The sequence below is a fragment of the Lactuca serriola genome, chromosome 5 (assembly GCF_051521515.1).
Source record: "Lactuca serriola cultivar US96UC23 chromosome 5, Lser_US96UC23_V15, whole genome shotgun sequence".
NCBI lineage: Eukaryota > Viridiplantae > Streptophyta > Magnoliopsida > Asterales > Asteraceae > Lactuca > Lactuca serriola.
The window spans coordinates 344275325-344299126 of record NC_136412.1 but is presented as its reverse complement, the minus strand read 5'-3'; the positions used below and the strand labels follow the sequence as shown (position 1 = coordinate 344299126).

General features: G+C 35.0%; 3 protein-coding genes across 3 annotated transcripts; all 3 read right to left on the bottom strand.

Annotated features, from left to right (window-relative positions):
* Nucleotides 1–28: 28 nt before the first annotated feature.
* LOC145051075 (uncharacterized) lies at nucleotides 29–3984 on the bottom strand. The gene is made up of 3 exons (XM_078999221.1): nucleotides 3127–3984; nucleotides 2390–3042; nucleotides 29–1700 (listed from the first exon to the last, which is right to left on the bottom strand). The coding sequence occupies exons 1-3, from the start codon at nucleotides 3982–3984 to the stop codon at nucleotides 29–31; spliced, it is 3183 nt and encodes a 1060-aa protein (XP_078855347.1).
* A 3691-nt stretch (nucleotides 3985–7675) lies between these two features.
* Nucleotides 7676–8242, bottom strand: LOC145051074 (uncharacterized). The gene has a single exon (XM_078999220.1). The coding sequence runs from the start codon at nucleotides 8240–8242 to the stop codon at nucleotides 7676–7678; it is 567 nt and encodes a 188-aa protein (XP_078855346.1).
* A 2215-nt stretch (nucleotides 8243–10457) lies between these two features.
* LOC145051073 (uncharacterized) lies at nucleotides 10458–13704 on the bottom strand. The gene is made up of 4 exons (XM_078999219.1): nucleotides 13530–13704; nucleotides 12431–13416; nucleotides 11115–11576; nucleotides 10458–10985 (listed from the first exon to the last, which is right to left on the bottom strand). The coding sequence occupies exons 1-4, from the start codon at nucleotides 13702–13704 to the stop codon at nucleotides 10458–10460; spliced, it is 2151 nt and encodes a 716-aa protein (XP_078855345.1).
* Between the last annotated feature and the right edge of the window lie 10098 nt (nucleotides 13705–23802).

The window sequence follows — 23802 nt, the reverse complement described above, 5'->3', positions numbered from 1 at the left end:
CTAGGTTAGGTTTCCGCCAGGTGGTGACTCATTGTGTTGGCTTTAAGCCCATTCCCCTCGATGTGAAGAGAACTTGCTCTCTACTAAGGCCTTTTGTCAAGGGATCAGCTATATTTTCCTTTGACTTTATGTAACTAATGGAAATAATTCCATTCTTCAGCAAGTCTCTTATTGTAATATGTCTGCGCCTAATGTGTCTCGACTTGCCATTATATATATGACTTTGTGCTCTAGTAAGAGCAGCCATACTGTCACAATGTATGGCAATGGCAGTAACAGGTTGAGGCCACAGAGGAATACACTCTAGGAAGCTTTTAAGCCATTCAGCTTCTTCAACAGCTTTGTCTAAAGCAACGAACTCTGCTTCCATTGTAGAATGAGTATTCACAGTTTGCTTAGATGATTTCCAAGAGATAGCAGCTCCACCAAGAGTGAACACATATCCACTTGTAGATTTTGCCTCTGAAGTATTGGAAATCCAATTTGCATCACAATACCCTTCAAGAACAGGAGGATATTTCGTGTAATGTAGTCCATAATTCATTGTATGCTTTAAATATCTAAGCACTCTCACTAATGCATAGCAATGATCTTTTCCAGGATTGTGGGAGTAACGACTCAATCTACTTACACTATAAGCCAAGTCCGGTCTAGTACAATTCATAATATACATTAAGCTACCAAGAACTTGAGTATATTCTAACTGAGCTACACTATCACCTTTATTCTTCTTAAGATGACTTGAAGGATCAAAAGGGGTGACTACCAGCTTGTCATCATAGTGTCCAAACTTCTTAAGTACACTTTCAATATAATGGGACTGAGTTAGAGTATAACCATCAGATCTTCTTTGAACTCTTACACCAAGGATCACATCTACTACTCCCAAGTCCTTCATGGAAAAGGAGGAGTTTAGCATTTTCTTGGTTTGATTGATCACATCCAAATTAGTACCCATTATAAGCATATCATCCACATACAAGCATATGATGACACAAGCATTCTTGTATTGTTTGACATAAACACATTTATCACATTCATTAATTCTAAATCCATTAGAGAGTAATGTGTTGTCAAACTTCTCATGCCATTGCTTTGGATCCTGTTTTAGTCCATAAAGTGATCTAACTAACTTACAAACTTTGTTTTCTTGACCTTTAACCACAAACCCTTTAGGTTGGTTCATATATATCTCTTCATCTAGTTCACCATACAAGAAGGCAATTTTCACATCCATTTGGTGTATTTCCAAATTGTGAATGGCTGCAATTACTACTAATGTGCAAATTGATGTAATTCTTGTAACAGGTGAATAAGTGTCAAAGAAGTCTTGACCCTCTTTTTGACGATACCCTTTAGCCACTAAACGAGCTTTGTACTTCTCAATGGTACCATCAGGTCTAAAATTCTTCTTGAATATCCATTTGTGCCCAATTGGTTTTTGCCCAGGTGGCAAATCTACCAATTTCCAAGTGTTATTACGCACAATGCAATCAATCTCTCTTTTGATTGCCTCTTTCCAAAAGGGAGCTTCATACGAATCCATAGCATCCTTGTAGGTTTGTGGTTCCTTATTCACTACATAAGTCATGTAATCAGGTCCAAAATCTTTGGCTATTTTGCCCCGTTTGCTTCTTCTGGGTTCTAAGTTCTCTTCTTGAACCTTAGAAGAGCTCTCTTCATTTGATTGTAACTTTTGTCTGAAATGGTATTATTTAGTCCATCATCCAGAGGTCTTTTCCTAGAGCAGGTAACCTCTTTCTATTTATCCTTAAAAGGAAAAATATTTTCAAAGAATTCAGCCTCTGCTGATTCCATAATGGTTTGGTTATGGATATCATCAACATGTGATTTAAACACAAGAAACCTATAGGCTGCACTATTCATGGCAGGGCCAAGATAGATGCAATCTATGGTTTTTGGTCCAAGTTTAGTCCTCTTAGGAAGAGGTACTTGTACCTTAGCAAGGCAACCCCGCACTTTCATCCTTTTATAAGAGGGTAACCTCCCTTTCCATAGATGATAGGGTGATTTATCACTCCTTTTATGAGGAATTATATTAAGTATTGAATTTGCTGCAAGACATGCTTCTCCCCACAGATTATATGGTGCTCCAGAAGTAATTAACATTGAATTAATCATGTTTTTCAATGTTCTATTCTTTCTTTCTGCCACTCCATTTTGTTGGGGAGTATATGGAGTAGTTGTTTGATGTATAATACCATTTAAAGAACAAAATTCAACAAAGTCTTTGGATTCATATTCTCCTCCTCGATCAGACCTTAGAATTTTGATCTTTTTGTCAAGTTGATTTTCAACTTCAGCCTTGTAATTCTTAAAATAATTCAAGGCTTCATCTTTGGTATTTAACAAATAAATATAACAATACTTGCTACAATCATCAATAACGGATATATAATAATTCTTTCTTCCTCTTGTAGGTGTTGCTCTAAAATCACATAAATCAGAGTGGATTAAGCCAAGTATTTCATTAGATTTTTCAACTGATTTATGAGGATGTTGTGAAAATTTTGATTCTACACAAACCTCACATTTTAAATTTTTATCTAATGAACATTTTGGTAACATGCCAAGTTTTTCCATTCTTTGAATAGAACGAAAATTGACATGTCCCAAACGAGAATGCCACAAAATTGAAGGATCATGCATATACATAGAAGATGGGCTAGTAGTGCCCATTATTGCATTAACATTATTATTGGTTACATCATTGTTTGGTGTTTCAACACCATAGTACAAAGGTAAGACACTGACTTTGAAGAGACCCTCACTAGGGTATCCCTTTCCAACATACACCCCACCCTTGGTGAGAACAAACTTATCAGACTCAAATACAAGTTTGAAACCTTTGTTACTAAGAATAGGACCAGAAATCAAATTCTTAGTAATTTCAGGAACATGCAAGACATCACTTAATACAAGTTTTTTTTCAGAAGTCAGTTGTAGCTTCACTTTTCCCTTTCCTTCAACTTTTGCAGTAGAGCCATTCGCCATAAACATTGGTTCAAAATCCGAGACTTTCTGCTATGTGGAAAACATGGTACAGGAGTTGCAAATGTGCCTTGTGGCTCCAGTATCAATCCACCAATCCACACAATTGCTAACCATGTTGGTTTGAATCACAGCAACAAACTGATTTGGTGATTCAACCATGTTGGCTTGACCAGAATTTCCTCCACCAAAATTGCCACCATTGTTTCCATTGTTCCCTCCATTATTTCCTCCTTGACCCCTCCTGAATCTGCAATCTTTGGCCTTGTGTCCCATTTTGCCACAAACATAACATGGACCAGAATTCTTCTTGAAATTCTTATTGTTAGCGCCATGATTTTTTCCATCTTTGGAAGAGTTTTTGGAGCCTTGCTTCCCTTTCTTGTTTTTGTGCTTTGTCCTTGAAGTACTTGTTTCTCCAACAAAGTTTGAACTTGGTTCCAAGGAATTTGCATCTGCCTTCTCATTCAATCTGTTATCTTCTTCCACATGAATTCTCAACACAAGTTGCTCAAAACTCATGTCATCAGTTAAGTGTTTAAGATATAGTTTGAAATTCTTCCAAGAAGGAGCAAGTTTTTCAATGATTGAACCAACAAGAAAGTTAGAGTTTATACCCATACCTTCAACTTCAAGATCATGTGCAGTGACTTGAATTTCCTCCACTTGTTTGAGGACAGATTTGGTATCCACCATCTTGAAATTCATGAATTTTCCAATCACGAATTTCTTGGAACATGACACTTCTGTTTTGTATTTCTTTTCCAGTGATTCCCATATCTCTCTTGCAGTAGTCATGGTAGAGTATATATCATAGAGAGAATCATCCAGAGCATTCAGAATATAATTTCTGCAATTATATTCATTTATGTTCCAAGTTTCCACTGCCCTTTGATGTTCTGTCAATTGGGCTTCACTGGGTGGTGTTGTTCCTTCTACAGTGGTGATACCAACAGGAGGAGGGGGGGTCATCAGTGAGAACATTGGAAACATGAGGAGTTGTTAGATAAAGCAACATCTTCTGTTGCCATCTCCGAAAATCTGAGCCTTTGAATTTATCAGGCTTTTCCACATGTGTTTTGATGATGGAATTTCGATCTATTCTTCACTCTTTGATTTCTGTCTTAGAATGTTAATACAGAAGTACACAATCAACAAAGTAATGAAATAAAACAAACTAAATTCAGATATATTCAATATACAAGAATCAAATTTACAGAAAACATACTTGTTTGATGATTACACAGAAATATAACTACGAAAATGGAGAGATTGAGGCCTGCTTTAGCAGTGTCCTAAGACAGAAATTTCCCTGGGATGGGTCTGTCTTGAGGATACAACAATCCAATTCAAGAACAGATCTTGAATCTGTCGAAATTCACCATGATCCCTTTGGAAATATAGACGATTTTTGAGAGAAAGATTGTGTGTTTATTAGCCTTCAAATTCTATCCAGATCCTTTCATTTATAGGCTTCTAATGGTGGTTGTAAACCACCAACCGAAATTAACTGTCAAAAACTGTCTGCAGTTAATCCTTTATTTAACAGAATTCGTTTTTCACTGAATTAATAAAAAGATTAATTAAGGACTAATTAATTTCAGATTATATATTAAAAAATATTATTTAGTCAAGAAGAGCCCAAGAGCCCCAAGGCCCTATCTTTGACCATTAATATTTAATAATCCAAGCCTACTACTAGCCCAATTAGACCAGTCCAACACCATAGCCCAAACCCACTTTGCTTAACCCATTACTTGGTCCATTTGAATAAATGAGTGGGACAAGCTTTATAAGGTGGGGAAAGGTTTCCTCTTCCATCAATGTGGGATAAGTCCTATATTGTAATTTTATAGAGAAAAGTTCCAACAATACCCCACATTTTCTATTCAAACTCCACGAATACCCCACATTTGAATATAAAATAAGTGAACTTTGATATTCAAATAAGGGAAGTAAGATATGACATGCATCTGAATAGGTGTTGGAAAACTTGAACCTTTCATAGTGAGTACTACTTGGATCTACTTTGTGGGTAGTGAACTAGAGTCTCGAACTAACCACTTTTTATAGTAGAATCAAAAACAAGAAGTATCACAAATATCATATCTAAGCATGGTTCATTTCTTACCGTTGTGGTCTTTTCGGTCGTGAACAATCCTTTCTTCATGAGACTTTTAGAGAGCTTAGCCATATCAGCTCCGAAAGATGCGACCTCACATCCATCTCACATAAGTAATGCTAATCTGGAATAATCTGTACTATTCCACTATAGAAGCTATCAGCATTATTAAGAATAAAGAATTCATCCCAATATCATCAACGGAAAAACACAAAATAAATATCATAGGAGTGAGCATACCTTGGTGTTGGTGGTTCTTTGAGTCTTCCCCAACTTGTTGTCCTATTGAACCTAGACCATGGGATCTCCAATGTTGCTAGGTTAGGTTTTCGCCAGGTGGTGACTCATTGTGTTGGCTTTAAGCCCATTCCCCTCGATGTGAAGAGAACTTGCTCTCTACTAAGGCCTTTTGTCAAGGGATCAGCTATATTTTCCTTTGACTTTATGTAACTAATGGAAATAATTCCATTCTTCAGCAAGTCTCTTATTGTAATATGTCTGCGCCTAATGTGTCTCGACTTGCCATTATATATATGACTTTGTGCTCTAGTAAGAGCAGCCATACTGTAACAATGTATGGAAATGGCAGTAACAGGTTGAGGCCACAGAGGAATACCCTCTAGGAAGCTTTTAAGCCATTAAACGATACCCTATAGCCACTAAACGGGCTTTGTACTTCTCAATGGTACCATCAGGTCTAAACTTCTTCTTGAATATCCATTTGTGCCCAATTGGTTTTTGCCCAGGTGGCAAATCTACCAATTTCCAAGTGTTATTCTGCACAATGGAATCAATCTCACTTTTGATTGCCTCTTTCCAAAAGGGAGCTTCAGACGAATCCATAGCATCCTTGTAGGTTTGTGGTTCCTTATTCACTACATAAGTCATGTAATCAGGTCCAAAATCTTTGGCTATTTTGCCCCGTTTGCTTCTTCTGGGTTCTAAGTTCTCTTCTTGAACCTTAGAAGAGCTCTCTTCATTTGATTGTAAACTTTTGTCTGAAATGGTATTATTTAGTCCATCATCCAGAGGTCTTTTCCTAGAGCAGGTAACCTCTTTCTCTTTATCCTTAAAAGGAAAAATATTTTCAAAGAATTCAGCCTCTGCTGATTCCATGATGGTTTGGTTATGGATATCATCAACTTGTGATTTAAACAAAAGAAACCTATAGGCTCCACTATTCATGGCAGGGCCAAGATAGATGCAATCTATGGTTTTTGGTCCAAGTTTAGTCTCTTAGGAAGAGGTACTTGTACCTTAGCAAGGCAACCCCGCACTTTCATCCTTTTATAAGAGGGTAACCTCCCTTTCCATAGATGATAAGGTGATTTATCACTCCTTTTATGAGGAATTCTATTAAGTATTGAATTTGCTGCAAGACATGCTTCTCCCCACAGATTATATGGTGCTCCAGAAGTAATTAACATTGAATTAATCATGTTTTTCAATGTTCTATTCTTTCTCTCTGCCACTCCATTTTGTTGGGGAGTATATGGAGTAGTTGTTTGATGTATAATACCATTTAAAGAACAAAACTCAGCAAAGTCTTTGGATTCATATTCTCCTCCTCGATCAGACCTTAGAATTTTTGATCTTTTTGTTAAGTTGATTTTCAACTTCAGCCTTGTAATTCTTAAAATAATTCAAGGCTTCATCTTTGGTATTTAACAAATAAATATAACAATACTTGCTACAATCATCAATAAAGGATATATAATAATTCTTTCCTCCTCTTGTAGGTGTTGCTCTAAAATCACATAAATCAGAGTGGACTAAGCCAAATATTTCATTAGATTTTTCAACTGATTTATGAGGATGTTGTGAAAATTTTGATTCTACACAAACCTCACATTTTAAATTTTTATCTAATGAACATTTTGGTAACATGCCAAGTTTTTCCATTCTTTGAATAGAACGAAAATTGACATGTCCCAAACGAGAATGCCACAAAATTGAAGGATCATGCATATACATAGAAGATGGGCTAGTAGTGCTCATTATTGCATTAACATTATTATTGGTTACATCATTGTATGGTGTTTCAACACCATAGTACAAAGGTAAGACACAGACTTTGAAGAGACCCTCACTAAGGTATGCCTTTCCAACATACACCCCACCCTTGGTGAGAACAAACTTATCAGACTCAAATACAAGTTTGAAACCTTTGTTACTAAGAATAGGACCAAAAATCAAATTCTTGGTAATTTCAGGAACATGCAAGACATCACTTAAAACAAGTTCTTTTTCAGAAGTCAATTGTAGCTTCACTTTTCCCTTTCCTTCAACTTTTGCAGTAGAGCCATTCCCCATAAACATTGGTTCAAAATCCGAGACTTTCTGGTATGTGGAAAACATGGTACGGGAGTTGCAAATGTGCCTTGTGGCTCCAGTATCAATCCACCAATCCACACAATTGCTAACCATGTTGGTTTGAATCACAGCAACAAACTGATTTGGTGATTCAACCATGTTGGCTTGACCAGAATTTCCTCCACCAGAATTGCCACCATTGTTTCCATTGTTCCCTCCATTATTTCCTCATTGACCCCTCCTGAATCTGCAATCTTTGGCCTTGTGTCCCATTTTGCCACAAACATAACATGGACCAGAATTCTTCTTAAAATTCTTCTTGTTAGGGCCATGATTTTTGCCATCTTTGGAAGAGTTTTTGGAGCCTTGCTTCCCTTTCTTGTTTTTGTGCTTTGTCCTTGAAGTACTTGTTTCTCCAACAAAGTTTGAACTTGGTTCCAAGGAATTTGCATCTGCCTTCTCATTCAATCTGTTATCTTCTTCCACACGAATTCTCAACACAAGTTGCTCAAAACTCATGTCATCAGTTAAGTGTTTAAGATATAGTTTGAAATTCTTCCAAGAAGGAGGAAGTTTTTCAATGATTGAACCAACAAGAAAGTTAGAGTTTATACCCATACCTTCAACTTCAAGATCATGTGCAGTGACTTGAATTTCCTCCACTTGTTTGAGGACAGATTTGGTATCCACCATCTTGAAATTCATGAATTTTCCAATCACGAATTTTTTGGAACATGACACTTCTGTTTTGTATTTCTTTTCCAGTGATTCCCATATCTCTCTTGCAGTAGTCATGGTAGAGTACATATCATAGAGAGAATCATCCAGAGCATTCAGAATATAATTTCTGCAATTATATTCATTTATGTTCCAAGTTTCCACTGCCCTTTGATGTTCTGTCAATTGGGCTTCACTGGGTGGTGTTGTTCCTTCTGCAGTGGTTATACCAACAGGAGGAGGGGGGGGTCATCAGTGAGAACATTGGAAACATGAGGAGTTGTTAGATAAAACAACATCTTCTGTTGCCATCTCCGGAAATCTGAGCCTTTGAATTTATCAGGCTTTTCCACATGTGTTTTGATGATGGAATTTCGATCCATTCTTCACTCTTTGATTTATGTCTTAGAATGTTAATACAGAAGTACACAATCAACAAAGTAATGAAATAAAACAAACTAAATTCAGATATATTCAATATACAAGAATCAAATTTACAGAAAACATACTTGTTTGATGATTACACAGAAATATAACTACGAAAATGGAGAGATTGAGGCGTGCTTTAGCAGTGTCCTAAGACAGAAATTTCCCCGGGATGGGTCTGTCTTGAGGATACAACAATCCAATTCAAGAACAGATCTTGAATCTGTCGAAATTCACCATGATCCCTTTGGAAATATAGACGATTTTTGAGAGAAAGATTGTGTGTTTATTAGCTTTCAAATTCTGTCCAGATCCTTTCATTTATAGGCTTCTAATGGTGGTTGTAAACCACCAACCGAAATTAACTGTCAAAAACTGTCTGCAGTTAATCCTTTATTTAGCAGAATTCGTTTTTCACTGAATTAATAAAAAGATTAATTAAGGACTAATTAATTTCAGATTATATATTAAAAAATATTATTTAGTCAAGAAGAGCCCAAGAGCCCCAAGGCCCTATCTTTGACCATTAATTTTTAATAATCCAAGCCTACTACAAGCCCAATTAGACCAGTCCAACACCACAGCCCAAACCCACTTTGCTTAACCCATTACTTGGTCCATTTGAATAAATGAGTGGGACAAGCTTTATAAGGTGGGGAAAGGTTTCCTCTTCCACCAATGTGGGATAAGTCCTATATTGTAATTTTATAGAGAAAAGTTCCAACAATACCCCACATTTTCTATTCAAACTCCACGAATACCCCACATTTGAATAGAAAATAAGTGAACTTTGATATTCAAATAAGGGAAGTAAGATATGACATGCATCTGAATAGGTGTTGGAAAACTTGAACCTTTCATAGTGAGTACTACTTGGATCTACTTTGTGGGTAGTGAACTAGAGTCTCGAACTAACCACTTTTTATAGTAGAATCAAAAATAAGAAATATCACACATATCATATCTAAGCATGGTTCATTTCTTATCGTTGTGTTCTTTTCGGTCGTGAACAATCCTTTCTTCATGAGACTTTTAGAGAGCTTAGCCATATCAGCTCCCAAAGATGCGACCTCACATCCATCTCACATAGGTAATGCTAATCTGGAACAATCCGTACGTTTCCACTATAGAAGCTATCAACATTATTAAGAATAAATAATTCATCCCTATATCATCAATGGAAAAACACAAAATAAATATCATAGGAGAGAGCATACCTTGGTGTTGGTGGTTCTTTGAGTCTTCCCCAACTTGTTGTCCTATTGAACCTAGACCATGGGATCTCCAATGTTGCTAGGTTAGGTTTCCGCCAGGTGGTGACTCATTGTGTTGGCTTTAAGCCCATTCCCCTCGATGTGAAGAGAACTTGCTCTCTACTAAGGCCTTTTGTCAAGGGATCAACTATCTTTTCCTTTGACTTTATGTAACTAATGGAAATAATTCCATTCTTCAGCAAGTCTCTTATTGTAATATGTCTGCGCCTAATGTGTCTCGACTTGCCATTATATATATGACTTTGTGCTCTAGTAAGAGCAGCCATACTGTCACAATGTATGGCAATGGCAGTAACAGGTTGAGGCCACATAGGAATACCCTCTAGGAAGCTTTTAAGCCATTCAGCTTCTTCAGCAGCTTTGTCTAAAGCAACGAACTCTGCTTCCATTATAGAACGAGTATTCACAGTTTGCTTAGATGATTTCCAAGAGATAGCAGCTCCACCAAGAGTGAACACATATCCACTTGTAGATTTTGCCTCTGAAGTAATGGAAATCCAATTTGCATCACAATACCCTTCAAGAACAGGAGGATATTTCGTGTAATGCAGTCCATAATTCATTGTATGCTTTAAATATCTAAGTACTCTCACTTATGCATACCAATGATCTTTTCCAGGATTGTGGGAGTAACGACTCAATCTACTTACACTATAAGCCAAGTCCGGTCTAGTACAATTCATAATATACATTAAGCTACCAAGAACTTGAGTATATTCTAACTGAGCTACACTATCACCTTTATTCTTCTTAAGATGACTTGAAGGATCAAAAGGGGTGACTACCGGCTTGTCATCATAGTGTCCAAACTTCTTAAGTACACTTTCAATATAATGGGACTGAGTTAGAGTATAACCATCAGATCTTCTTTGAACTCTTACACCAAGGATCACATCTACTACTCCCAAGTCCTTCATGGAAAAGGCGGAGTTTAGCATTTTCTTGTTTTGATTGATCACGTCCAAATTAGTACCCATTATAAGCATATCATCCACATACAAGCATATGATGACACAAGCATTCTTGTATTGTTTGACATAAACACATTTATCACATTCATTAATTCTAAATCCATTAGAGAGTAATGTGTTGTCAAACTTCTCATGCCATTGCTTTGGAGCCTGTTTTAGTCCATAAATTGATCTAACTAACTTATAAACTTTGTTATCTTGACCTTTAACCACAAACCCTTCAGGTTGGTACATATATATCTCTTCATCTAGTTAACCATACAAGAAGGCAGTTTTCACATCCATTTGGTGTATTTCCAAATTGTGAATGGCTGCAATTGATACTAATGTGCAAATTGATGTAATTCTTGTAACAGGTGAATAAGTGTCAAAGAAGTCTTGACCCTCTTTTTGACGATACCCTTTAGCCACTAAACGAGCTTTGTACTTCTCAATGGTACCATCAGGTCTAAACTTCTTCTTGAATATCCATTTGTGCCCAATTGGTTTTTGCCCAGGTGGCAAATCTACCAATTTCCAAGTGTTATTCTGCACAATGGAATCAATCTCACTTTTGATTTCCTCTTTCCAAAAGGGAGCTTCAGACGAATCCATAGCGTCCTTGTCGGTTTGTGGTTCCTTATTCACTACATAAGTTATGTAATCAGGTCCAAAATCTTTGGCTATTTTGCCTCGTTTGCTTCTTCTGGGTTCTAAGTTCTCTTCTTGAACCTTAGAAGAGCTCTCTTCATTTGATGTAAACTTTTGTATGAAATGGTATCATTTAGTCCATCATCCAGAGGTCTTTTCCTAGAGCAGGTAACCTCTTTCTCTTTATCCTTAAAAGGAAAAATATTTTCAAAGAATTCAGCCTCTGCTGATTCCATGATGGTTTGGTTATGGATATCATCAACTTGTGACTTAAACAAAAGAAACCTATAGGCTGCACTATTCATGGCAGGGCCAAGATAGATGCAATCTATGGTTTTTGGTCCAAGTTTAGTCCTCTTAGGAAGAGGTACTTGTACCTTAGCAAGGCAACCCCGCACTTTCATCCTTTTATAAGAGGGTAACCTCCCTTTCCATAGATGATAGGGTGATTTATCACTCCTTTTATGAGGAATTCTATTAAGTATTGAATTTGCTGCAAGACATGCTTCTCCCCACGGATTATATGGTGCTCCAGAAGTAATTAATATTGAATTAATCATGTTTTTCAATGTTCTATTCTTTCTTTCTGCCACTCCATTTTGTTGGGGAGTATACGGAGCAGTTGTTTGATGTATAATACCATTTAAAGAACAAAACTCAGCAAAGTCTTTGGATTCATATTCTCCTCCTCGATCAGACCTTAGAATTTTGATCTTTTTGTTAAGTTGATTTTCAACTTCAGCCTTGTAATTCTTAAAATAATTCAAGGCTTCATCTTTGGTATTTAACAAATAAATATAACAATACTTGCTACAATCATCAATAAAGGATATATAATAATTCTTTCCTCCTCTTGTAGGTGTTGCTCTAAAATCACATAAATCAGAGTGGATTAAGCCAAGTATTTCATTAGATTTTTCAACTGATTTATGAGGATGTTGTGAAAATTTTGATTCTACACAAACCTCACATTTTAAATTTTTATCTAATGAACATTTTGGTAACATGCCAAGTTTTGCCATTCTTTGAATAGAACGAAAATTGACATGTCCCAAACGAGAATGCCACAAAACTGAAGGATCATGCATATACATAGAAGATGGGATAGTAGTGCCCATTATTGCATTAACATTATTATTGGTTACATCATTGTTTGGTGTTTCAACACCATAGTACAAAGGTAAGACACTAACTTTGAAGAGACCCTCACTAAGGTATCCCTTTCCAACATACACCCCACCCTTGGTGAGAACAAACTTATCAGACTCAAATACAAGTTTGAAACCTTTGTTACTAAGAATAGGACCAGAAATCAAATTCTTAGTAATTTCAGGAACATGCAAGACATCACTTAAAACAAGTTCTTTTTTAGAAGTCAGTTGTAGCTTCACTTTTCCCTTTCCTTCAACTTTTGCAGTAGAGCCATTCCCCATAAACATTGGTTCAGAATCCGAGACTTTATGGTATGTGGAAAACATGGTACGGGAGTTGCAAATGTGCCTTGTGGCTCCAGTATCAATCCACCAATCCACACAATTGCTAACCATGTTGGTTTGAATCACAGCAACAAACTGATTTGGTGATTCAACCATGTTGGCTTGACCAGAATTTCCTCCACCAGAATTGCCACCATTGTTTCCATTGTTCCCTCCATTGTTCCCTCCATTATTTCCTCCTTGACCCCTCCTGAATCTGCAATCTTTGGGCTTGTGTCCCATTTTGCCACAAACATAACATGGACCAGAATTCTTCTTGAAATTCTTCTTTTTAGGGCCATGATTTTTGCCATCTTTGGAAGAGTTTTTGGAGCCTTGCTTCCCTTTCTTGTTGTTGTGCTTTGTCCTTGAAGTACTTGTTTCTCCAACAAAGTTTGCACTTGGTTCCAAGGAATTTGCATCTGCCTTCTCATTCAATCTGTTATCTTTTCCACACGAATTCTCAACACAAGTTGCTCAAAACTCATGTCATCAGTTAAGTGTTTAAGATATAGTTTGAAATTCTTCCAAGAAGGAGGAAGTTTTTCAATGATTGAACCAACAAGAAAGTTAGAGTTTATACCCATACCTTCAACTTCAAGATCATGTGCAATGACTTGAATTTCCTCCACTTGTTTGAGGACAGATTTGGTATCCACCATCTTGAAATTCATGAATTTTCCAATCACGAATTTCTTGGAACATGCCACTTCTGTTTTGTATTTCTTTTCCAGTGATTCCCATATCTCTCTTGCAGTAGTCATGGTAGAGTACATATCATAGAGAGAATCATCCAGAGCATTCAGAATATAATTTCTGCAATTATATTCATTTATGTTCCAAGTTTCCACTGCCCTTTGATGTTCTGTCAATTAGGCTTCACTGGGTGGTGTTGTTCCTTCTGTAGTGGTTATACCAACAGGAGGATAGGGGGAGTCATCAGTGAGAACATTGGAAACATGAAGAGTTGTTAGATAAAACAACATCTTCTGTTGCCATCTCCGGAAATCTGAGCCTTTGAATTTATCAGGCTTTTCCACATGTGTTTTGATGATGGAATTTCGATCCATTCTTCACTCTTTGATTTCTGTCTTAGAATGTTAATACAAAAGTACACAATCAACAAAGTAATGAAATAAAACAAACTAAATTCAGATATATTTAATATACAAGAATCAAATTTACAGAAAACATACTTGTTTGATGATTACACAGAAATATAAGTACGAAAATCGAGAGATTGAGGCCTGCTTTAGCAGTGTCATAAGACAGAAATTTCCCTGGGATGGGTCTGTCTTGAGGATACAACAATCCAATTCAAGAACAGATCTTGAATCTGTCGAAATTCACCATGATCCCTTTGGAAAGATAGACGATTTTTGAGAGAAAGATTGTGTGTTTATTAGCCTTCAAATTCTGTCCACATCCTTTCATTTATAGGCTTCTAATGGTGGTTGTAAACCACCAACCGAAATTAACTGTCAAAAACTGTCTGCAGTTAATCCTTTATTTAGCAGAATTCGTTTTTCACTGAATTAATAAAAAGATTAATTAAGGACTAATTAATTTCAGATTATATATTAAAAAATATTATTTAGTCAAGAAGATCCCAAGAGCCCCAAGGCCCAAGGCCCTATCTTTGACCGTTAATATTTAATAATCCAAGCCTACTACTAGCCCAATTAGACTAGTCCAACACCACAGCCCAAACCCACTTTGCTTAACCCATTACTTGGTCCATTTGAATAAATGAGTGGGATAAGCTTTATAAGGTGGGGAAAGGTTTCCTCTTCCACCAATGTGGGATAAGTCCTATATTGTAATTTTATAGAGAAAAGTTCCAACAATACCCCACATTTTCTATTCAAACTCCACGAATACCCCACATTTGAATAGAAAATAAGTGAACTTTGATATTCAAATAAGGGAAGTAAGATATGACATGCATCTGAATAGGTGTTGGAAAACTTGAACCTTTCATAGTGAGTACTACTTGGATCTACTTTGTGGGTAGTGAACTAGAGTCTCGAACTAACCACTTTTTATAGTAGAATCAAAAACAAGAAGTATCACACATATCATATCTAAGCATGGTTCATTTCTTACCATTGTGTTCTTTTCGGTCGTGAACAATCCTTTCTTCATGAGACTTTTAGAGAGCTTAGCCATATCAGCTCCCAAAGATGCGACCTCACATCCATCTCACATAGGTAATGCTAATCTGGAACAATCCGTACTATTCCACTATAGAAGCTATCAGCATTATTAAGAATAAAGAATTCATCCCTATATCATCAATGGAAAAATACAAAATAAATATCATAGGAGCGAGCATACCTTGGTGTTGGTTGTTCTTTGAGTCTTCCCCAACTTGTTGTCCTATTGAACCTAGACCATGGGATCTCCAATGTTGCTAGGTTAGGTTTCCGCCAGGTGGTGACTCATTGTGTTGGCTTTAAGCCCATTCCCCTCGATGTGAAGAGAACTTGCTCTCTACTAAGGCCTTTTGTCAAGGGATCAACTATATTTTCCTTTGACTTCGTGTAACTAATGGAAATAATTCCATTCTTCAGCAAGTCTCTTATTGTAATATGTCTGCGCCTAATGTGTCTCGACTTGCCATTATATATATGACTTTGTGCTCTAGTAAGAGCAGCCATACTGTCACAATGTATGGCAATGGCAGTAACAGGTTGAGGCCACAGAGGAATACCCTCTAGGAAGCTTTTAAGCCATTCAGCTTCTTCAGCAGCTTTGTCTAAAGCAATGAACTCTGCTTCCATTGTAGAACGAGTATTCACAGTTTGCTTAGATGATTTCCAAGAGATAGCAGCTCCACCAAGAGTGAACACATATCCACTTGTAGATTTTGCCTCTGAAGTATTGGAAATCCAATTTGCATCACAATACCCTTCAAGAACAGGAGGATATTTCGTGTAATGCAGTCCATAATTCATTGTATGCTTTAAATATCTAAGCACTCTCACTAATGCATACCAATGATCTTTTCCAGGATTGTGGGAGTAACGAATCAATCTACTTACACTATAAGCCAAGTCCGGTCTAGTACAATTCATAATATACATTAAGCTACCAAGAACTTGAGTATATTCTAACTGAGCTACACTATCACCTTTATTCTTCTTAAGATGACTTGAAGGATCAAAAGGGGTGACTACCGGCTTGTCATCATAGTGTCCAAACTTCTTAAGTACACTTTCAATATAATGGGACTGAGTTAGAGTATAACCATCAGATCTTTTTTGAACTCTTACACCAAGGATCACATCTACTACTCCCAAGTCCTTCATGGAAAAGGAGGAGTTTAGCATTTTCTTGGTTTCATTGATCACATCCAAATTAGTACCCATTATAAGCATATCATCCACATACAAGCATATGATGACACAAGCATTCTTGTATTGTTTGACATAAACATATTTATCACATTCATGTAATGTGTTGTCAAACTTCTCATGCCATTGCTTTGGAGCCTGTTTTAGGCCATAAAGTGATCTAACTAACTTACAAACTTTGTTTTCTTGACCTTTAACCACAAACCCTTTAGGTTGGTTCATATATATCTCTTCATCTAGTTCACCATACAAGAAGGCAGTTTTCACATCCATTTGGTGTATTTCCAAATTGTGAATGGCTGCAATTGATACTAATGTGCAAATTGATGTAATTCTTGTAACAGGTGAATAAGTGTCAAAGAAGTCTTGACCCTCTTTTTGACGATACCCTTTAGCCACTAAACGAGCTTTGTACTTCTCAATGGTACCATCAGGTCTAAACTTCTTCTTGAATATCCATTTGTGCCCAATTGGTTTTTGCCCAGGTGGCAAATCTACCAATTTCCAAGTGTTATTCTGCACAATGGAATCAATCTCACTTTTGATTTCCTCTTTCCAAAAGGGAGCTTCAGACGAATCCATAGCGTCCTTGTCGGTTTGTGGTTCCTTATTCACTACATAAGTTATGTAATCAGGTCCAAAATCTTTGGCTATTTTGCCCCGTTTGCTTCTTCTGGGTTCTAAGTTCTCTTCTTGAACCTTAGAAGAGCTCTCTTCATTTGATGTAAACTTTTGTATGAAATGGTATCATTTAGTCCATCATCCAGAGGTCTTTTCCTAGAGCAGGTAACCTCTTTCTCTTTATCCTTAAAAGGAAAAATATTTTCAAAGAATTCAGCCTCTGCTGATTCCATGATGGTTTGGTTATGGATATCATCAACTTGTGACTTAAACAAAAGAAACCTATAGGCTGCACTATTCATGGCAGGGCCAAGATAGATGCAATCTATGGTTTTTGGTCCAAGTTTAGTCCTCTTAGGAAGAGGTACTTGTACCTTAGCAAGGCAACCCCGCACTTTCATCCTTTTATAAGAGGGTAACCTCCCTTTCCATAGATGATAGGGTGATTTATCACTCCTTTTATGAGGAATTCTATTAAGTATTGAATTTGCTGCAAGACATGCTTCTCCCCACGGATTATATGGTGCTCCAGAAGTAATTAATATTGAATTAATCATGTTTTTCAATGTTCTATTCTTTCTTTCTGCCACTCCATTTTGTTGGGGAGTATACGGAGCAGTTGTTTGATGTATAATACCATTTAAAGAACAAAACTCAGCAAAGTCTTTGGATTCATATTCTCCTCCTCGATCAGACCTTAGAATTTTGATCTTTTTGTTAAGTTGATTTTCAACTTCAGCCTTGTAATTCTTAAAATAATTCAAGGCTTCATCTTTGGTATTTAACAAATAAATATAACAATACTTGCTACAATCATCAATAAAGGATATATAATAATTCTTTCCTCCTCTTGTAGGTGTTGCTCTAAAATCACATAAATCAGAGTGGATTAAGCCAAGTATTTCATTAGATTTTTCAACTGATTTATGAGGATGTTGTGAAAATTTTGATTCTACACAAACCTCACATTTTAAATTTTTATCTAATGAACATTTTGGTAACATGCCAAGTTTTGCCATTCTTTGAATAGAACGAAAATTGACATGTCCCAAACGAGAATGCCACAAAACTGAAGGATCATGCATATACATAGAAGATGGGATAGTAGTGCCCATTATTGCATTAACATTATTATTGGTTACATCATTGTTTGGTGTTTCAACACCATAGTACAAAGGTAAGACACTAACTTTGAAGAGACCCTCACTAAGGTATCCCTTTCCAACATACACCCCACCCTTGGTGAGAACAAACTTATCAGACTCAAATACAAGTTTGAAACCTTTGTTACTAAGAATAGGACCAGAAATCAAATTCTTAGTAATTTCAGGAACATGCAAGACATCACTTAAAACAAGTTCTTTTTTAGAAGTCAGTTGTAGCTTCACTTTTCCCTTTCCTTCAACTTTTGCAGTAGAGCCATTCCCCATAAACATTGGTTCAGAATCCGAGACTTTATGGTATGTGGAAAACATGGTACGGGAGTTGCAAATGTGCCTTGTGGCTCCAGTATCAATCCACCAATCCACACAATTGCTAACCATGTTGGTTTGAATCACAGCAACAAACTGATTTGGTGATTCAACCATGTTGGCTTGACCAGAATTTCCTCCACCAGAATTGCCACCATTGTTTCCATTGTTCCCTCCATTGTTCCCTCCATTATTTCCTCCTTGACCCCTCCTGAATCTGCAATCTTTGGGCTTGTGTCCCATTTTGCCACAAACATAACATGGACCAGAATTCTTCTTGAAATTCTTCTTTTTAGGGCCATGATTTTTGCCATCTTTGGAAGAGTTTTTGGAGCCTTGCTTCCCTTTCTTGTTGTTGTGCTTTGTCCTTGAAGTACTTGTTTCTCCAACAAAGTTTGCACTTGGTTCCAAGGAATTTGCATCTGCCTTCTCATTCAATCTGTTATCTTTTCCACACGAATTCTCAACACAAGTTGCTCAAAACTCATGTCATCAGTTAAGTGTTTAAGATATAGTTTGAAATTCTTCCAAGAAGGAGGAAGTTTTTCAATGATTGAACCAACAAGAAAGTTAGAGTTTATACCCATACCTTCAACTTCAAGATCATGTGCAATGACTTGAATTTCCTCCACTTGTTTGAGGACAGATTTGGTATCCACCATCTTGAAATTCATGAATTTTCCAATCACGAATTTCTTGGAACATGCCACTTCTGTTTTGTATTTCTTTTCCAGTGATTCCCATATCTCTCTTGCAGTAGTCATGGTAGAGTACATATCATAGAGAGAATCATCCAGAGCATTCAGAATATAATTTCTGCAATTATATTCATTTATGTTCCAAGTTTCCACTGCCCTTTGATGTTCTGTCAATTAGGCTTCACTGGGTGGTGTTGTTCCTTCTGCAGTGGTTATACCAACAGGAGGAGAGGGGGAGTCATCAGTGAGAACATTGGAAACATGAAGAGTTGTTAGATAAAACAACATCTTCTGTTGCCATCTCCGAAAATCTGAGCCTTTGAATTTATCAGGCTTTTCCACATGTGTTTTGATGATGGAATTTCGATCCATTCTTCACTCTTTGATTTCTGTCTTAGAATGTTAATACAGAAGTACACAATCAACAAAGTAATGAAATAAAACAAACTAAATTCAGATATATTCAATATACAAGAATCAAATTTACAGAAAACATACTTGTTTGATGATTACACAGAAATATAACTATGAAAATGGAGAGATTGAGGCCTGCTTTAGCAGTGTCATAAGACAGAAATTTCCCTGGGATGGGTCTGTCTTGAGGATACAACAATCCAATTCAAGAACAGATCTTGAATCTGTCGAAATTCACCATGATCCCTTTGGAAATATAGACGATTTTTGAGAGAAAGATTGTGTGTTTATTAGCCTTCAAATTCTGTCTAGATCCTTTCATTTATAGGCTTCTAATGGTGGTTGTAAACCACCAACCGAAATTAACTGTCAAAAACTGTCTGCAGTTAATCCTTTATTTAACAGAATTCGTTTTTCACTGAATTAATAAAAAGATTAATTAAGGACTTATTAATTTCAGATTATATATTAAAAAATATTATTTAGTTAAGAAGAGCCCCAAGGCCCAAGGCCCTATCTTTGACCATTAATATTTAATAATCCAAGCCTACTACTAGCCCAATTAGACTAGTCCAACACCACAGCCCAAACCCACTTTGCTTAACCCATTACTTGGTCCATTTGAATAAATGACTGGGACAAGCTTTATAAGGTGGGGAAAGGTTTCCTCTTCCACCAATGTGAGATAAGTCCTATATTGTAATTTTATAGAGAAAAGTTCCAACACCTATTTCTCCCCGAAATTTTTATATGAAACGTTTTCTGCAGCAAAGTTGCGGATGGTCGATTAGCTAATTACTACACAATTTTTTAAAACCAAATTTAATATATAAATCTTAGTTATCATCATACAACGAATGAAAAGGTAAACAGACAATAAATTGAGCAGCTAAACTTTTTTGTATGATAAAGTCAATTCTTATGAAGACTACATCCATAGATTTAGGGGATATAACATTGTTACGCATGATCCGTTGTACTCTATTAAGAAGTTTTATCGCATCCGGTGCAAAGAAACCAAACGTATCAAATGCAAATGGTATGAACATGAGTTGATTTTTGATGCACGATTTTTCATGTTTGGTGACCTTGCATGTAACAACTTTAAATGCATTCTGTCCTGCCATGAAACGCTCGACCCTTAAGCCTAAAAAAAGAGGATACCCTCTAAGGTCTACACATACGTGTTTCCCACAAGCCCATCCAAAAATCAAAACGTCGGTCAGTCTAAAGGTTGACATTCCTTCTGTCAGGTCAATCAAGAAATTCATAGGAGCCTCTTTCTTGGCAGAAACCCCAACACGTTTAAATATGTCGACCAAAACATTCATCACCATATCGTGCCTGTATTTGATCCCCGAGAATTCTTTACAATGAATTGAATACTCTTCAAAATGTTTATTTCGGATTTGAATTTTGGTGGTCATTTCCTTTAATAGATTATTGAAATTAGACATATATGTATATATATATATATATATATATATATATATATATATATATATATATATATATATATATATATATATATATGGAGAGAGAGAGAGGGAGGTAGGTTCAAATGTGTATCACATTTATTGTGTGCTAGAATGCACCAATAAAAATTTAGTAAAAATTATATTTATAGTAACATATCCATATTTATAATTCCTTTTTATGAAAACTAATTAAATTCGTCATTAATGTCAACAACAATATTCTTTCAGAATGAATTCGTATCTAGAAGAATGAGAGTGTATTCTAGTAGAATACACTCTTATTCTTCATATTATATGCAACTTTATTGTATTTTAAGTGAGTGAGTAGTGAAACAAAAAACGAACCCATACACAAAAACCTAGATAATAATTCATTCTAAAAGAATGTTATTGCTGACACTAATAACGAATTTAATTAGTTTCCATAAAAAGAGAATTATAATTATGGATATCATTTAATATACATACAATTATGGAAATTATTTAATATTTATCTTTATTTAATTAAATAATTTTTTAATTTTTACGAAATTACTATTGGTGCATTCTAGCACACAATAAATATAAGAAACACATTAATTTTTACGAAATTACTTTGTCTAAAACCCGTGTATTACACGGGTTGATTTAAAAAAAATTAAACATTAAAGTGTAAACAAAAAATATTTTTTAATGTACAACTTTAAAATAAGAAAAGAAGAAACGTATTTATTGCAAATTTAATATCATATATATGATATTTAATACTTTGCATATATAAGTATATGACTTTAATTTTAAAAATTGAAACAAGCCAAAAATTGACAAGTGGATAATATTTATTTCAAAAATACCATAAAATGACAAGTGTCAAAACTCATGAGAGATTGATATTTAGCAAAAAAAAAATTCATTTATTAAGGAGGATATATATATATATATATATATATATATATATATATATATATATATATATATATATATATATATATATATATATATATATATATATATATATATAAAACTTCATTTATCATGGTTTCTTATTTAAATATTAAAACTTAATTCATATTTGTTAAATTTGTACGTTTAAGGGCATTTTTGGCACGAAGCTTTTAGAAGCGTTTAGGAGCTTCTAGGTTTTAGCTTTTAATAAAACACTCTAATTTAAACAAAAAACTTCGTTTGACAGTACGAGCGTTTAGCTTTTAGTTTTAACAAAACGCTCTGATTCTAAAAGCTACTTCATGTAGCGTTTAACAAAACGCTCCTGAGCTTTTGAAATCAATTTCCATAATTACCCTTAAAAATATATTTATTTATTTTTAATCAGTTGTCCTTTTATGTAATTTTATATATTTCAAAAGCTTCCAACTACTTTTGCCAAAATTCATATAACAAATAAAAGTTACAGCTTCCTGCTACCAGCTATCTGCTACATGCTACCAGCTACCCGTTACCAGCTAACCGCTACCGGCTACCAGCTAACAGCTACTTTTGTCAAACACGCCATAAATCGCATTTTATTTTGTAATGCTCTTTCATTTTTAATTGGGTTTAAAATTTGATAAATTAATAGTCTCTCTTTTGTTCGTTAACTTGGGCTTTCTTTGTGCATCTATATTATTTTCTATCCTAACGCAGAATTTCATTTCCCATTAAGCATCAAATAGGCCCATTTAGTATATATATACCATCAGGCTAATTTTTTCCATGAAAACTCTTTGGGCTATCTTCTTGTTACATTAAAGTTTAAAATCACATATACATAAACTATTACAACAGTTTTTTTTTGACGTTGTTATTATTATTATTATTATTATTATTATTATTATTATTATTTGACATGTATCTATTGATAGAATTTGTATACTTTCCTTTGTCGTATACAAATTTTTAGGGGTTAGTTACTGACTAATTCAAACAAGCCTTGTTGATCAAAGTATTCAAATATGTTACACTTTCTCAACTAATGTCTAAAAGTGGTGTGTTTATTTATACATTAGTTTTAAATTTATATTGGTCTTATCTAATGTCAACCAGTTTTAAACACAAATAGACAATGTATCTAGCCGTGAAGTAACATAGTTTAAAGTAATAAAGGGTGTCGAACACAGAGAACGTGATGATTTTATATCAAATAATTCAAATGTTAATTAAATTAATAACATTAAAATAAAAGATGATTTTTGTGTCAACTAAATTAAACTAATTTTAACGCTTAATTAATCAACGAAACTAAAGAACTAAATAGAAACGATAAATAAGAAGTATTTCCACTAGAATATGAATCTTCCAAATTTTTATGTTTGATTTATTACAAATGCAATGGATTAATAAATTGATTATCGAATTGTAGTATGACTATTTATCTTGATCGGATTTTCTAGTACTAATAATTAATTAACAATTAACACAATAATCATGAAATTAGTAAACAAATAATTCATTAAATATATTCGATCTATTAACGATATGATCTAGTGATTTCTTGTCAATGATCATGACAATCAATTTAAACATAACATGAATATCCAAAGCTCTCTAACATAATCAAATCCACAAATTAATATTATCTAACCCTAGGCTTATGATCAAAGTCCTAGTCATACAATCCTAATAATCAAAAATTTATATGATTCAAATACATCAAGATAGAATGATCATCCAATCATAATAATACTCAACAATAAACAATAAAAATCACAACTTTAACAAAAAAGGTAAAGCAATCAATCGAACACAAGTAAAAAAGCAAATTCAATTAATCATACTAAGGAAATCAAAGCATATCAACAATGGTTCATCAAGAACTAGTGAAAGTAAAGGTTCTTACATCATATT